This window comes from Eimeria necatrix, genomic scaffold (assembly GCF_000499385.1).
Source record: "Eimeria necatrix Houghton genomic scaffold, Enh_scaff985, whole genome shotgun sequence".
Taxonomy (NCBI): domain Eukaryota; phylum Apicomplexa; class Conoidasida; order Eucoccidiorida; family Eimeriidae; genus Eimeria; species Eimeria necatrix.
The window spans coordinates 1-12,500 of NW_013654775.1; the positions used below are offsets into that span (position 1 = coordinate 1).

General features: G+C 53.5%; 3 protein-coding genes across 3 annotated transcripts in view; 2 read left to right on the plus strand and 1 right to left on the minus strand.

Annotated features, from left to right (window-relative positions):
* On the plus strand, positions 1–2,147 carry ENH_00085240 (hypothetical protein, conserved; the record flags this gene model as incomplete). Its single annotated transcript, XM_013583570.1, has 1 exon — positions 1–2,147. A coding segment is annotated over one exon (2,147 nt), but the record flags the coding sequence as incomplete, so codon positions are not given.
* A 4,480-nt stretch (positions 2,148–6,627) lies between these two features.
* ENH_00085250 (hypothetical protein, conserved) lies at positions 6,628–10,718 on the plus strand (the record flags this gene model as incomplete). The annotated part of the gene is made up of 8 exons (XM_013583571.1): positions 6,628–7,596; positions 7,690–7,873; positions 8,524–8,834; positions 9,020–9,194; positions 9,408–9,512; positions 9,617–9,691; positions 9,907–9,960; positions 10,165–10,718. The coding sequence occupies 8 exons, from the start codon at positions 6,628–6,630 to the stop codon at positions 10,716–10,718; spliced, it is 2,427 nt and encodes an 808-aa protein (XP_013439025.1).
* Positions 10,719–11,929: 1,211 nt separating this feature from the next.
* The window catches only part of ENH_00085260 (acetyl-CoA transporter, putative), a gene marked incomplete at both ends in the record, with an annotated part of 1,294 nt that continues 723 nt past the window's right edge, over positions 11,930–12,500 (minus strand). Inside the window, one exon of the mRNA XM_013583572.1 lies at positions 11,930–12,216. Within this exon, the coding sequence (XP_013439026.1) occupies positions 11,930–12,216 (287 nt within the window). The remainder of the gene's footprint in view (positions 12,217–12,500) is intronic.

Sequence of the window (12,500 nt, forward strand, 5' to 3'; positions counted from 1 at the left end):
CGGCAACTCCGCTGCTGCTGCAGCAGCAGCAGCAGCAGCAGCAGCAGCAGCAGCAGCAGCGAGGCGGCGGGGACGCGAAGCAGCTCGTCCACGAACGGCACGCCGCGGCGGCGCCAGCTGCTGGCTGCGCGGGCGCAGCGGCAGCCGCGGCGACGGAGCAGCAGCCGCTGCTGCTGCAGCAGCAGCAGCAGCAGCAGCAGCAGCAGCAGCAGCAGAAACCCGCGGGGGACGCGGCTCCACCTGCAGCTGACCGGGCGCCCACGCAGCCGCAGCTGCAGCTGCAGCAGCAGCACCACCGAAAGCAGCACTTGCTGCTGCCGGGCAATGCAGCAAGGGACAGCAGCAGCGACAGCAGCAGCCCGCCTCCCTGGTGCACGGACGACCCCGCAGCAGCAGCAGCAGCAACAAACGGCCAGCAGCAAAACACCGAGGCCGCAGCGCGCAGCTGCTCTCAAGCAGCAGCAGCAGCAGCAGCAGCAGCGCCGGATTTCCCTCCCGGCGGCCAAACGAAGCGGCGGCGCATGAGACAGCAGCAGCTAGCAGCAGCAGCAGCAGCAGCAGCAGCAGCAGCGTGTAGCCCGCCCTCTTTGGTCTCGAGCTCCCCCGACCTGGCCTCTTGCCTGCCCGTAGCGCCCACGCCCAGCCCAGCAACAGCAGCAGCAGCAGCAGCAGCAGCAGCAGCAGCAGCAGCAGCAGGCGCATGCGACGTGCGGGGAGTCTACCACGACATCCGCAACAACGCGTGGGCAGCAACAATTGGCATTGGAGGCAAAACCCTAAAAAGGAGTTTCTCTGTTGCTAAGCATGGTTCTGCTGCTGCGCTGCAGCTAGCCATACAGGCGAGGAAGCAGCTGGAGGCGCTGTACGCCCGCAGCAGCAGCAGCAGCAGCAGCAGCAGCAGCAGCAGCAGGGGCTGCAGCACCCCCGGGAGCGGCGGCGGCAACAGCAGCAGGAAAGCCAACGCGCAGCACACACAGAGGGCGTGGATGCAGCAGTATCAACCCCAGGCTGCTGCTGCTGCTGCTGCTGCTGCTGCTGCTGCTCGGCCAGCTGTGACGGACACAGCACCAGACAATAGGCCACAGCAACTGGAGCAGCAGCAGCTGCTGCAGCAGCAGCTGTCGCTCCAGCAGGCAGCAGCAGCAGCTGCAATCGCGGCGGGGAGCGGCGGCATGCTATCTCTTCCAGGGCTGGACCAGCAGCAGCAGCTGCTGCTGCTGCAGCAGCAGCATCGCTCTATTGCAGATGCTGCGGGTGCAGCTCCAGGAGGGGGAACACTGCTGCCTCCAACTGCTGCAGCAGCAGCAGTTGCTGCTGCTGCTGCTGCGCGTGCAGCAACAGCCCTTGGTGATGCAGTTGACCCTGCAGCAGCTCCTGCAGCAGCAGCAACTCCAGCAGCAGCTGCTCCTGTTGCTGCGCCTTTCTCAGTTCAGGCAAGCGACAACGCGCCGGCAGCCGGCAGCAGCAGCAGCAGCAGCAGCAGCAGCAGCAGCAGCAGCACATTGCTGGATGCAGGCTGTCCTGTGGGTCCTCATGTTGCAGAGGCTCTTGCGGCGCTGCTGCAGCAAACGGATGTACAGCGGGCTGTGCTGCTGCAGGGCCAGCTGCGGTCCTGGTGTGCGCAGCAGGAGCTGCTGCAGCAGCAGTTGCTGCTGCAGGAGCAGCATCGCCTCCTGCGTCAGTTCCACATGCAGCAGCAGCAGCAGCAGCAGCAGCAGCAGCAGCAGCTTCTGGGGGGCCCCTTTAAAGAGAAGCAACAAGCAACTCACGCAAGCCAGCCAACAGCAGTGCCTGCGTGCGGAGCAAGCGCTGCTGCTGCTGCTGCTGCTGCTGCTGCTGCTGGTGCTCTGCCGGCACGCTGCAGAACTAGCCCAATCGGGACTCCTGACTCAGCAGCAGCAGCAGCAGCAGCAGCAGAAACTGCAGCTACTGTTGAAGGTGGCGCTGCTGCTCGAGTCGCAGAAAGCTGCAGCGAACTAGGCGGTGCAGCAGCAGCAACAGCTGCGGCAGCAGCAGCCAGTCCTCTTGCTGCTGTTGCTCCTCTTGTTTCTCCTTCAAACCTGGCGCGCAGCTCCTTAGAAGCAGCAGCAGCAGCAGCAACAGCAGCAACAGCAACAGCAACAGCAGCAACAGCAGCTCCCGAATGAGCTGCTGCCTCTCTGTCGGCGCCCGACAGCAAGAGCTGTCGGAGCAACAGCAAAGTTTGGATAAAGCAGCAGCAGCAGCAGCAGCAGCAGCAGCAGCAGCAGCAGCAGATGTACAGAAGCGTCTGTGGCAGCCCCGCTAGCTGTCTTCTGTTTGTGGGATAAGTGTGCATTTTTGCATGCGCTTTTTGTATTTCCACAGACAGAAAAGACAAAAGTGATAATTTTATTTGTTTTTTGTCGCAATTGATCTTGCATGCATGCATACACCGGACACGAGGTGTCTGTACAGCTCAAGTGGAAGGCTTGCGGCGCCTTCGCCACTTGCAAATATTCATTTGAGTTATTTTCGGAGAACTTTGGGAAGTTATGGGCACTTTTAAATGAACTTATTTATATTTTGTGCACATTTGCAAAATATTAATTCTCATTTATTCAATTCTGTTGCTTTGAATGCACTTGCGCAGCGGCAGCTGTACATACACCTGGTGCTCGCGCATGTCTGTCCAAGTAAAATCGGGAAACACAGAATATTTTTATTTTCGGGATTTAATGTGTCTGCATTTTAAATATAGTTATATATTTAAATAAATCTATTTATATTTGAATAAGTGCAGAGTCCTGTACGCCTTTGAGGCTCTTGTGCAATTTGTTGCAAAAGAAAAAGTGCTTCGCCAGCTGTACATACACCGGGACACGCGTACACTCCAAAACGCGCGTTTATGTTTATTACAGATTCTCATAAACATGTTCAAATATATAATATATATAGTATTTATTTGTGTATTAAATATATATGTGTTAAATTTAAATATATAAATATATATATGTAGATATATATATATATATAAATACATATAAATGCTCTTGGGCTTTTGCCCAGTCGTTTCTTCCGGGCTAGTTGCAGTGTATGTACACCACAGAAACCTGCAAATTAAAGACACTTTCCAGCTGCCACAAATGGCTGCTGGCCCCGGTGTGGGGCCCCGCATGCATTGTGGCTTCCATAATAGACTTGCTGGCATTAAGAAATCCCCTGAAGACAGCAGCAACAGGCCTTCTTAGCTGAGAGCTAGCCAGCTGCAGCAGCTTTAGTAAAGCCCCCTTTGCTGCAGCAGCAAAAAGCCTTCCTAAGCTGAGGGCTAGCCAGCTGCAGCAGCTTTAGTAAAGCGCCCTTTGCTGCAGCAGCAAAGCTGAGGGCTAGCCAGCTGCAGCAGCTTTAGTAAAGCCCCCTTTGCTGCAGCAGCATCTGGGGAGCGGCTGGCCGAGGTGTACGTACACCGCAGCCAGCTGCGGAGAAGGCAGCAGCAGTGGCGGCAAAGGCAGCAACAGCAACAGGGAAAAAACACACCAAACGTCGCAGCAGCAGCAGCAGCAGCAGCAGCAGCCCGTGGAGCTCTTGAGAAGGCCTATGTGCTCTTTAAACGGGTTTGATAAATTAAATTGTGCAGCTGCTAAGTTCAAATAGCTAGCTAGCTGCCTCGCTAGCTAGCCAGCTAGCTAGGTGCCTCTTTAGCTAGCAAGACAGCTAGCTAGCTGCCTCGCTAGCTAGCAAGACAGCTAGCTAGCCAGTGGGCCAGCTTTGATGGCAGCTGAGTAGCGCTGCCTGAACAAATGGCCGCTGACTAGCTAGCTAGCTAGCTAGCTAGCTGGCAGGCAGCTAGCTGGTAGGATAGCTGGCTAGCTAGCTAGCTACGTAGCTAGCTAGCTAGCTAGCTGCACAGCTAGCTAAGCACTCAGCTGCTCCACCTCCGGCAATTAATCTCAATCTTCCAACTTCGCCAAAAAGGCATTTTAATTTAATTTTTTTTTTCAATTTGTTTCTCTTTTAAATATTCTTTACCAAATTATACCCATCTGTTTTAAATTTCCAGGAATAAGTTTTAATGAATTTTTATTGAATCTTAAATTTAAAAAAGTAAATAATTTATTTTTTAATTTCTTCTCACTTTGCTGCTCCACCTGCCGAAGTTGCTGCAGCAACTGCAGCACCAGCAGCAACTGCAGCAGTAGCAGCAACAGCAGCAGCAGCAGCAGATATTATCAAGCTCTGGAGTCTTCAAGAAAAGTTTTGAATTGTTTTGCTGCTACTTAATTAAAATAGTTTTCTGATAATAATAATCCTCGCATGCGACTGAGTCCTTTAGTTGGTATTAATGCAAAAGCCTTATTTTATTTAAATTTTATAAAAGAATAAAAGAATAAAAGAATAAATAAATAATAAAATAAACAAATAATGAAATAAATAAATAATAAAATAATGAGATAATAAAATGTCAAAAATAATACAGTAATAAAACAATAAAAAAGTAGTGAAATAATAAGATGAATAAAAATAATAAAATAATAAAAGTCAGAGGCTTTCTTTACCACTGTTCTCTGTCTTTAAATAATTAAAGTGGAAAACTTTGAAAATTAAAATTAATTTATTTTGAAGCTCAGATTTAAATAATTAATTATTTATTATTTGGCAAACTAATTTGGAAATAAAATATTTTTAAAAAGTAAATTTTATTCCACAAAATCCAAATCCAATCCAAAAAAATCAAAAAAGAATTCAAAAAAATTTAATTCAATTTAAATTCTTTTTTCTCATTTTGCAAGTTTTCAGAAATAAACTTTTTGATTACTAATAAACACTTTAACATGAAATAAACATTTTAATTATAAATAAACATTTTAACTATAAATAAACTTTTTAATTGTAAATAAACATGTTAATTCTTAATAAACATTTTAATTATAAATAAACATTTTAACTATAAAGAAACTTTTTAATTATAAATAAACATTTTAATTATAAAAAAACTTCTTGATTATAAATAAACATTTTAATTTGAAATATACATTTTGATGAAAACTTTATTTTTGAAGAGGCTGTGATGAGCAATGTTGAAGTTCATGCTGCAGCAAGTTTGCTGCTTCTGCAGCAAACTTGCTGCAGCAAAAGCCTTCCCAGCAGCAGCAGCAGCAGCAGCAGCAGCAGCAGCAGCAGCAGCAGCAGCAGCAGCAGCAGCAGCAGCAGCAGCTGAATGGAAGCAAATTTAAAGAAGCTTTTAAAACAAATTCGAGAAGGGCTGCGGGCCTTTTGACTCAAGCAGCAAAACAAACTTTCGTTTGATTTGAAAACTTTAAAAAAGTTTTAATGTCATTTTTAAAATTAAAACTTTGCAGATTTAATTTCAAAAAGTGACCCCAAAATGCCATTAGAGGCGTTGGAGCCACTTAGGGTTTAGGGTTTAGGGTTTAGGGTTTAGCGCTTAGGGTTTGAACAGCGGCTGTAGGCGCCTCTGAGCCCTGCGGCCATTGCCGCAGCAGCACAAAAGACTTTTGAATTGCAGCAGCTGCTGCGCTGCTGCAGCTGCTGCGCTGCTGCAGCTGCTGCAGCTGCTGCGCTGCTGCAGCTGCTGCAGCTGCTGCGCTGCTGCAGCTGCTGCAGCTGCTGCGCTGCTGCGGCTGCTGCGCTGCTGCGCTGCTGCAGCTGCTGCAGCTGCTGCGCTGCTGCAGCTGCTGCAGCTGCTGCGCTGCTGCGGCTGCTGCGCTGCTGCGCTGTTGCAGCAACTCGAAAGCCTTGAGGGCTACACACCAACCAGCTAGCTAGCTGGAGCGGTGCCCCAAGCTCCTGGCTAGGTAGCTAGCTAGCTAGCTGGCTGGCTGGGTGGCTAGCTAGCTAGCTAGCTAGCTAGCTGGGCAGTCTTGGCCCTAGCAGCAGGCCGGAGGCTTGAGGCTGTCTTTGCTGGGGGCCCCAGCTTGGGGCAGCTGCAGCAACTTTAAGCTTAAAGTGCTGTGTGTGGTCTCCTGGGGGTCGTGCGAGGGTTTAGGGTTTAGGGTTTAGGGTTTGGGGTTTAGGGTTTAGGGTCTAGGGTTTAGGGTTTCGGGTTCAGGGTCGTGTCGCGTGCGACCTGGCTCACTCAAATATGTCAAAAGCAGCAATTTAGAGTTTTAACTTTAGTCTTTACAGTCCAGGGTTTAGGGTGTAGGGTTTAGGGTTTAGGGTTTAGGGTTTAGGGTTTAGGGCTTGCCTAGGGCCTCCAGGGGAAGCCGGGAGGCACTGTCGGCTCCTCTGAACTGGCGCATGCAGCCCGCAGCCTCTGTGTCCTAATGTTTTTTTGATTTTAGACGAGGGTTTAGGGTTTAGGGTTTAGGGTTTTGTTCTCGGGGCCGAGGGCCTAGCGCCGGCACCATAGGGGCCTCCCTGCTGCGGTGCGCCTGGGGGTTTCCCAGTTGCTGCTGGGGTTTTTGAGTTTTGCTGCAGTGCTGCAGCAGTGTCTCAGAGGAGTTAGCTGCTTTGCTGCAGATCCCAGCCACGTGCAGCAGCAGCAGCAGCAGCAGCAGCAGCAGCAGGGAGCAGCAGCAGCAACAGCGCCGGGAGCCGCGGGAGCAGCGACGGTGGGAGCAGCAGCAGCAGCAGCACGTGCTGCTGCTGCAGCAGCTGTAGGCCAGAAATGTCATCGGGGCAGCAGCACCTCTGTCCTCAGCAAGCATGGCGTTTGCAGCAGCAGCAGCGTCGAAAGCAGCTGCAGCAGCAGCAGAGGTGCCTGCTGCGCAAAGCAGCAGCAGCAGCACTGGCAGCAGCAGCAGCAGCAGCAGCAGCAGCAGGCCATGGCATTCTCCAGTTCATATGCGGAACGTGCAGCTGTGGAAGACAGCTGCCGAGATCCTGGCCAGGCGAGGCAACATCGACTGCAGCAGCAGCAGCAGCAGCAGCAGCAGCAGCAGCGACAGCAGCAGACGCAGCAGCACCAGCAGCGTAGCAGCACCTGCTGCATTTAGTGCTTCCCAATTTGAGGGGGGCAATTTGGCTTATTCTGCTGCAGGCGCGCCGCCTGAAAGAGCTGCGGCAGCAGACGCAGCAGCAGCAGCAGCAGCAGCGCTAGCGGCAGCAGCAGCAGCGCCCGCAGCAGCAGCAGCAGTGCCCGCAGCAGCAGCAGCAGCAGCGCCCGCAGCAGCAGCAGCAGTGCCCGCAGCAGCAGCAGCAGCGGCTGCTTCTCTTGCTGGTGTCCCAGCATCCCCCACTTTTGAAGCGCCTGTACGGCGAAGGCGCCGCGGGTGGAGCAGCAGCAGCAGCAGCAGCAGCAGCAGCAGCAGCTGCAGCAGCAGCAGCAGCAGCAGCAGCAGGACGCCCGCGTCATCTTGCGTGCGCAGCGCGTCGTCGTGCTGGACTATGGACGCCGCTGCGCCTGCCCAGGACGGATGCGCAGCAGCAGCAGCAGCAGCAGCAGCAGCAGCAGCAGCAGAGGGTTTGGGCGGTTCGCGCTGCTGCGGGGCGGGGGCTCGCGGGCCGGAGCAGCAGCTGCTGCTGCAGCAGCAGCAGCAGCACGGGCTGGAGCCGGAGGCGGAGGCTGGCGGGGATCGATCGATCCCAGTGAAGCAGCAGCACCGGGAAGACCTGCAGCAGTTTGTGGGGGACTTTGTGCAGCAGCAGCTGGGGCGGAGTTTGCTGCCGTTTCAGGTGTACAGACTGCAGGCCACTGCAGCAATCTGTGGGGTGTGGGGTTTGCTGCTGCTGGGGCTGGGGCTCGCGCTGCTGCTGTGCGCCTCGCAGGCCTCCGAAGTGCTGCTGCAGTACAGCAGCAGCAAACCCGAAGGAGAAGCAATTCCTTTCCAAGTGCAGCAGCAGCTGCTGCCGCCGCTTTTTGTTTATTACAGAATCCAGGACTTCTTCGCAAACTACAGACAATACGTCAAAGACGGGCCCCCACAAGTCAGCTCCAGCTACAAGTGCGACGGTGCGAAACCCTAAACCCTAAACCCTAAACCCTAAACCCTAAACCCTAAACCCTGAACCCTAAGATGTGAACCCGCGGGCGCGCCCGCGGCGACGGACCTTCGCACGGCCCGCCGCGCAGTCCGCAGGCCGCCTCGGGAACAGCAGCAGCAGCAGCAGCAGCAGCAGCAGCAGCAGTAAAGCAGCAGCAGGAGCTGCAGCAGCAGCAGGAGCAGCAACTGCTGCTGCTGCTGCTGCGTGCGCCTTTGTCTTTGCTTGTGCTGCTTCTCGTTGGCTCTTTTTGTTTCTTTTATCTCTTTAGATCTTTTCAATATTTGAATAAATAATTTAAAAGATTCAAATATTGAAAAGATTTAAAGAGATAAAAGATTTAAATAAATAAAAAGATTAAACTAAAAAGATTAATAAAAGATTAAATAATTTAAAAGAATCTTTTTTTAATCTTTTTAGTTTAATCTTTTTATTTATTTAAATCTTTTATTTCTCTCACCTTCCGAGCCCCCTGAGTGACCCAGCCGCCAAACAAACAACCAAACAAACAAACAAATAAACAAATAAATAAATAAATAAATAAATAAATAAATAAATAAATAAATAAATAAATAAATAAATAACAAAACAATGAAATCTGTTGTGGCTGCGGCTGTGCAGTCATTCGCTCGCTGGAGGAGGCGGTGGCGCTGCGCACGATTTCAGGTGTACAGACACTGCCGGCGCTGGAGCGCCCGCGGGGATCGGCCGATCCCGACCCCACACATGCCGATCCCACCGATCCCACCGATCCCGATCCCAGCGATCCCAGCGATCCCAACGATCCCAACTTCTTTCCTTGTGGGGCGCAGTCCGTGTCTTTGTTTAATGACGAAATTTCGATTAAGAGAAAAGGGGCTGACGGCGCCATCAAAGACGTGCCTCTGGACTTCGAGAATGTGGCCTACGAGTGGGACTTCCTCCAGTTCATGGTAAACCCTAAAAAAGGGTTTCGGGTTTGCAGCCTAGGGTTTAGGGTTTCGCGGCTCCGCTGAGGCCTGCATGCAAGGCCAACCAAGCCGCCTGCGGGGCCCTGAAACGCGCGGCGCCCGGCCCAAGCTTGCCGTTAGGGTTTAGGGTTTAGGGTTTAGGGTTTAGGGTTTAGGGTTTGCTGCAGGTGTCCAATAGGACCTGGGAAAGCGAGGGTTTGGAACCCTGGATCTTGCCTTCAAACCCTAAATTTAGGGTTTGGCTGCACCCCCCTTTTACCCCCAGTTTTCAAAAGCTTTACGCAGTGCTGTCGGAGCCTCTGCTTCCCGGCGAGCAGTACTACGCGGTGCTGACCAGCAACAGTAAACCCTAAACCCTAAACCCTAAACCCTAAACCCTAGGGCCTAAACCGTAGGCGCCAAACCCTAGGCCCTGCTGCTGCGGGCGGGGTCCGCGGCGGGGAGCCGCAGCGCGGATTAGCTGCGGCCGCCCGGCCGTCTTGTGGCTCTCGAGCCCCTCAAGGGTTTAGGGTTTAGGGTTTAGGGTTTAGGGTTTAGGGTTTAGGGTTTGTGCAGAATGGCCGGCGGAGGCGTGGGGAGCGAAAAAGGCTTTTGTCATCACCGGGCTGACCCCCATGGGCGGAGCGAATTTCCCTCTGGCGATTTTCACACTCACCACAGGTGCGCCAAAACCCTAAACCCTAAACCCTAAACCCTAAACCCTAGGACCTGCCTCAGCCCCTGAAGCCTCGCAAACCCTAAACCCTTGCTTTTGGCCATGCCAGGTGCTCTCTGTATTCTCCTCGTCCTGCTGCTTTGGATTATGAAGAAGCTGAAGCTCAAATTCGTTAGCAGCACAGGTGAGAGGGTTTAGGGTTTAGTGTTTAGGGTTAAGGGTTTAGGGTTTAGGGTTTCGGGATTGCGCTTTACGGCCTTGGATTCAGGGGCAAATGCACAGAGCCATAGAGACTCCAAGGCGAACTGCTTTGGGTTTACTGCGTTGGCTTAGGGTTTAGGGTTTAGGGTTTAGGGTTTAGGGTTTAGGGTTTCGGGTTTAGGGTTTGTGTTGCTGCAGCACGAGGCGTGGACTTGAAGGCAGACAACTCGCAAACAGAAGGCCGTCAGAAGGGTTTAGGGTTTAGGGTTTGGGGTTTAGGGTTTGGCAGCTTCAGATTCTATACTTCATAGCGCCTGTTCTGCAGCTGCAGCGGATAAGCTCTCTCCAGCAGCAGCAGCAGCAGCAGCAGCAGCAACGACGTGGGGGTTTTGCTGTTTTTGCTGCTGCGAGTTGACTGTGTGCTGCTTGCTGCTGCTGCTGCTGTTGCTGCTGCAGCTGTGTCTCCCCGCTCTGGGGACGGCGGTGGATCGCGGCGGGTGGTAGTTGCTGCTCCAGGCTCTCCCGTGGCTGCTGCTGCTGCAGCGTCTGCTGCTGCTGCTGCTGCTGCTGCTGCTGCTGAGGATGAATTTGGACAAGAAACAGAAGAAGAGGCCCTTTCCCGTTTGCTGCCGCTGCTGTCGGGGGCCCCCAGCTGCCTCTGTCCTGTGCACTGCAGCGCAGCAGACGACGGGTCTTGGGACACGCTGCGAGCGCGCGCTGCTGCTGCTGCTGCTGCAGCACCCGCAGCAGCAGCAGCAGCAGCAGCAGCAGCAGCAGACGTGGAGAGGCAGCTCTCAGGGGCCACTCCCGAAGACACTGAGGGAGAAGAAGAAGACTTCAGCGAGGCAACAGATGAGGATTACGGAGAGCGCCGCAGGTCTTACCTCAACTCTTGCCAGCAGCAGGCTTTAGAAGCAGCAGCAGCGCAGCAGCAGCAGCAGCTGCAGCAGCAGCAGCAGCAGCGGGAATCAGTAGCGCACCTCGACGTGCAGTTCAGCCACAACCTCTGAGCGCAGCCCCTCGGCAACGCCAACAGGGTTTTAGGGTTTGAAACGGACTAGGGTTTAGGGTTTGCGGGCGAATAATTCTCAGGGTTTGACAGAAATTAGGGTTTAGGGTTTACGGCGGCTACTCTAAAAGACAAGAGCCCCTGAGGGAAATGAGCAGCAGAAAGGCAAATGGAAAATTCCCAGCTAGCTAGCTAAGTAGCTCGCTAGCCGTCTGGGTAGCTAGCTAGCTAGCTAGCTAGCTAGCTGGGGAGATAGATAGACAGATAGGTAGCTAGTTGGGTAGTTAGGTAGATAGCTAGCTAGCTGGCGGGCTTGCCCGCTAGCTAGCTAGCCGGGCATTCTGCTAGCTAGCTAGCTAGCTCTGCTGGGTAGCCTGCAAGCTAGCTAGCCAGATGGCCGGCTGGGTAACAGCTAGCTAGCTAGCCAGATAGCTGGCTGGGTAGCAGCTAGCTACCTAGCCAGGCAGCCAACGCCTGATGTACTAGCTAGCTGCCTTCGCAGTGAGCAGCCCATACTTCTGCCGCGGCAACAAGTACAATAGCTAGCTAGCCAGCTAGCTAGCTAGCTGTTCTTCCAGCTAGCCAGCTAGCTCCTGTGTTCAATTCCCGTAAGGAAAACGAGCTTGAAAGCCATTTAGTTCGCTTGTCAGCAAAGCAGCCCCGGCAGCAGTTTTTGACCAGTAGCTGGCTTGCCAGCAAGCTGGCCAGCTAGCTAGCCATCTAGCTAGCTAGCTAGCCAGCCAGCTATCTACCTATGGCAAGCCAGCTAGCTAGCTAGCTAACTGCTGTCTGTAGTTTCGCCTTGAGAGAAAAGTGCTGGGGCCCCGGCAGCAGTCAAGCAGCCTGGAGGCCCTGGGGAGACAAAAACAATCCTACTAGCTAGCTAGCTAGCTAGCCAGCTAGCTAGCTAGCCAGCTAGCTAGCTAGGTAGCTAGCAAGCTAGCTAGCTAGCTGGCCATCTAGCTGGCTAGCCAGCCAGCCGGCCACAGCTTAGCTATCCAATCCATTCGCAAACTAGCCAGCTGCCTAACTACCTAGCTAGCTAGCCAGCTAGCTGGCTGGCTAGCTGGGTACGCAGCTAGCTAGCCAGCTGGCTGGCTAGCTAGCCAAGAAGGCTAGCAGCTAGCTAGCTAGCTAGCTGCTGTGCAGCTGCACATCTAGCTTGGCCTCGGGCGACGCCGGGGGTTGCTGACCCCCCGGCGCCGCCGCTAGTCACTCTTGCTTTTTGTTATCTGCTGCTGAGAAGCAGCTGCTGCTGCTGCTGCTGCTCCTGCTGCTGCTGATGCTGCTCGCCGTGGCCACGTCCAGCACTTTTCCCGCTGCTGCTGCGGACTTGAGTTCTACTTCTTCCGCTGGTTTTGCTGTTGCTGCTGCTGCTGCTGCTGTTTTTGCTGCTGCTGCTGCTGCTGCTGCTCCCGTCAGCGACACCCGCCAGCTGCTGAGGGGCTCCTGCTGCAGCCGCTTTACTCGCGGCCAAAATATCGCCACCCAACAGAGGCCTGAACGCAAACACACGGCGCAACTCTTGCTGCTGCTGCTGCTGCTGCTGCTGCTGTTGCTGCTGCTGCTGCTGCTGCTGCTGTGTGGGTGTTCGATGGTCCTGCAACCCTGGGTGCTGCTGCTGCTGGTGGCGCCGTTGCTGCTGCCAGCGCTGCACACTCCTGCTGCTGCTGCTGCTGCTGCTGCTGCTGCTGCTTTGACATCTGAAACCCCTGTTGCTCGTCTCAGCAACTGAGCACTGCGAAACCCTAAACCCTAAAAGGTAAACCCTAAACCCTAAAAG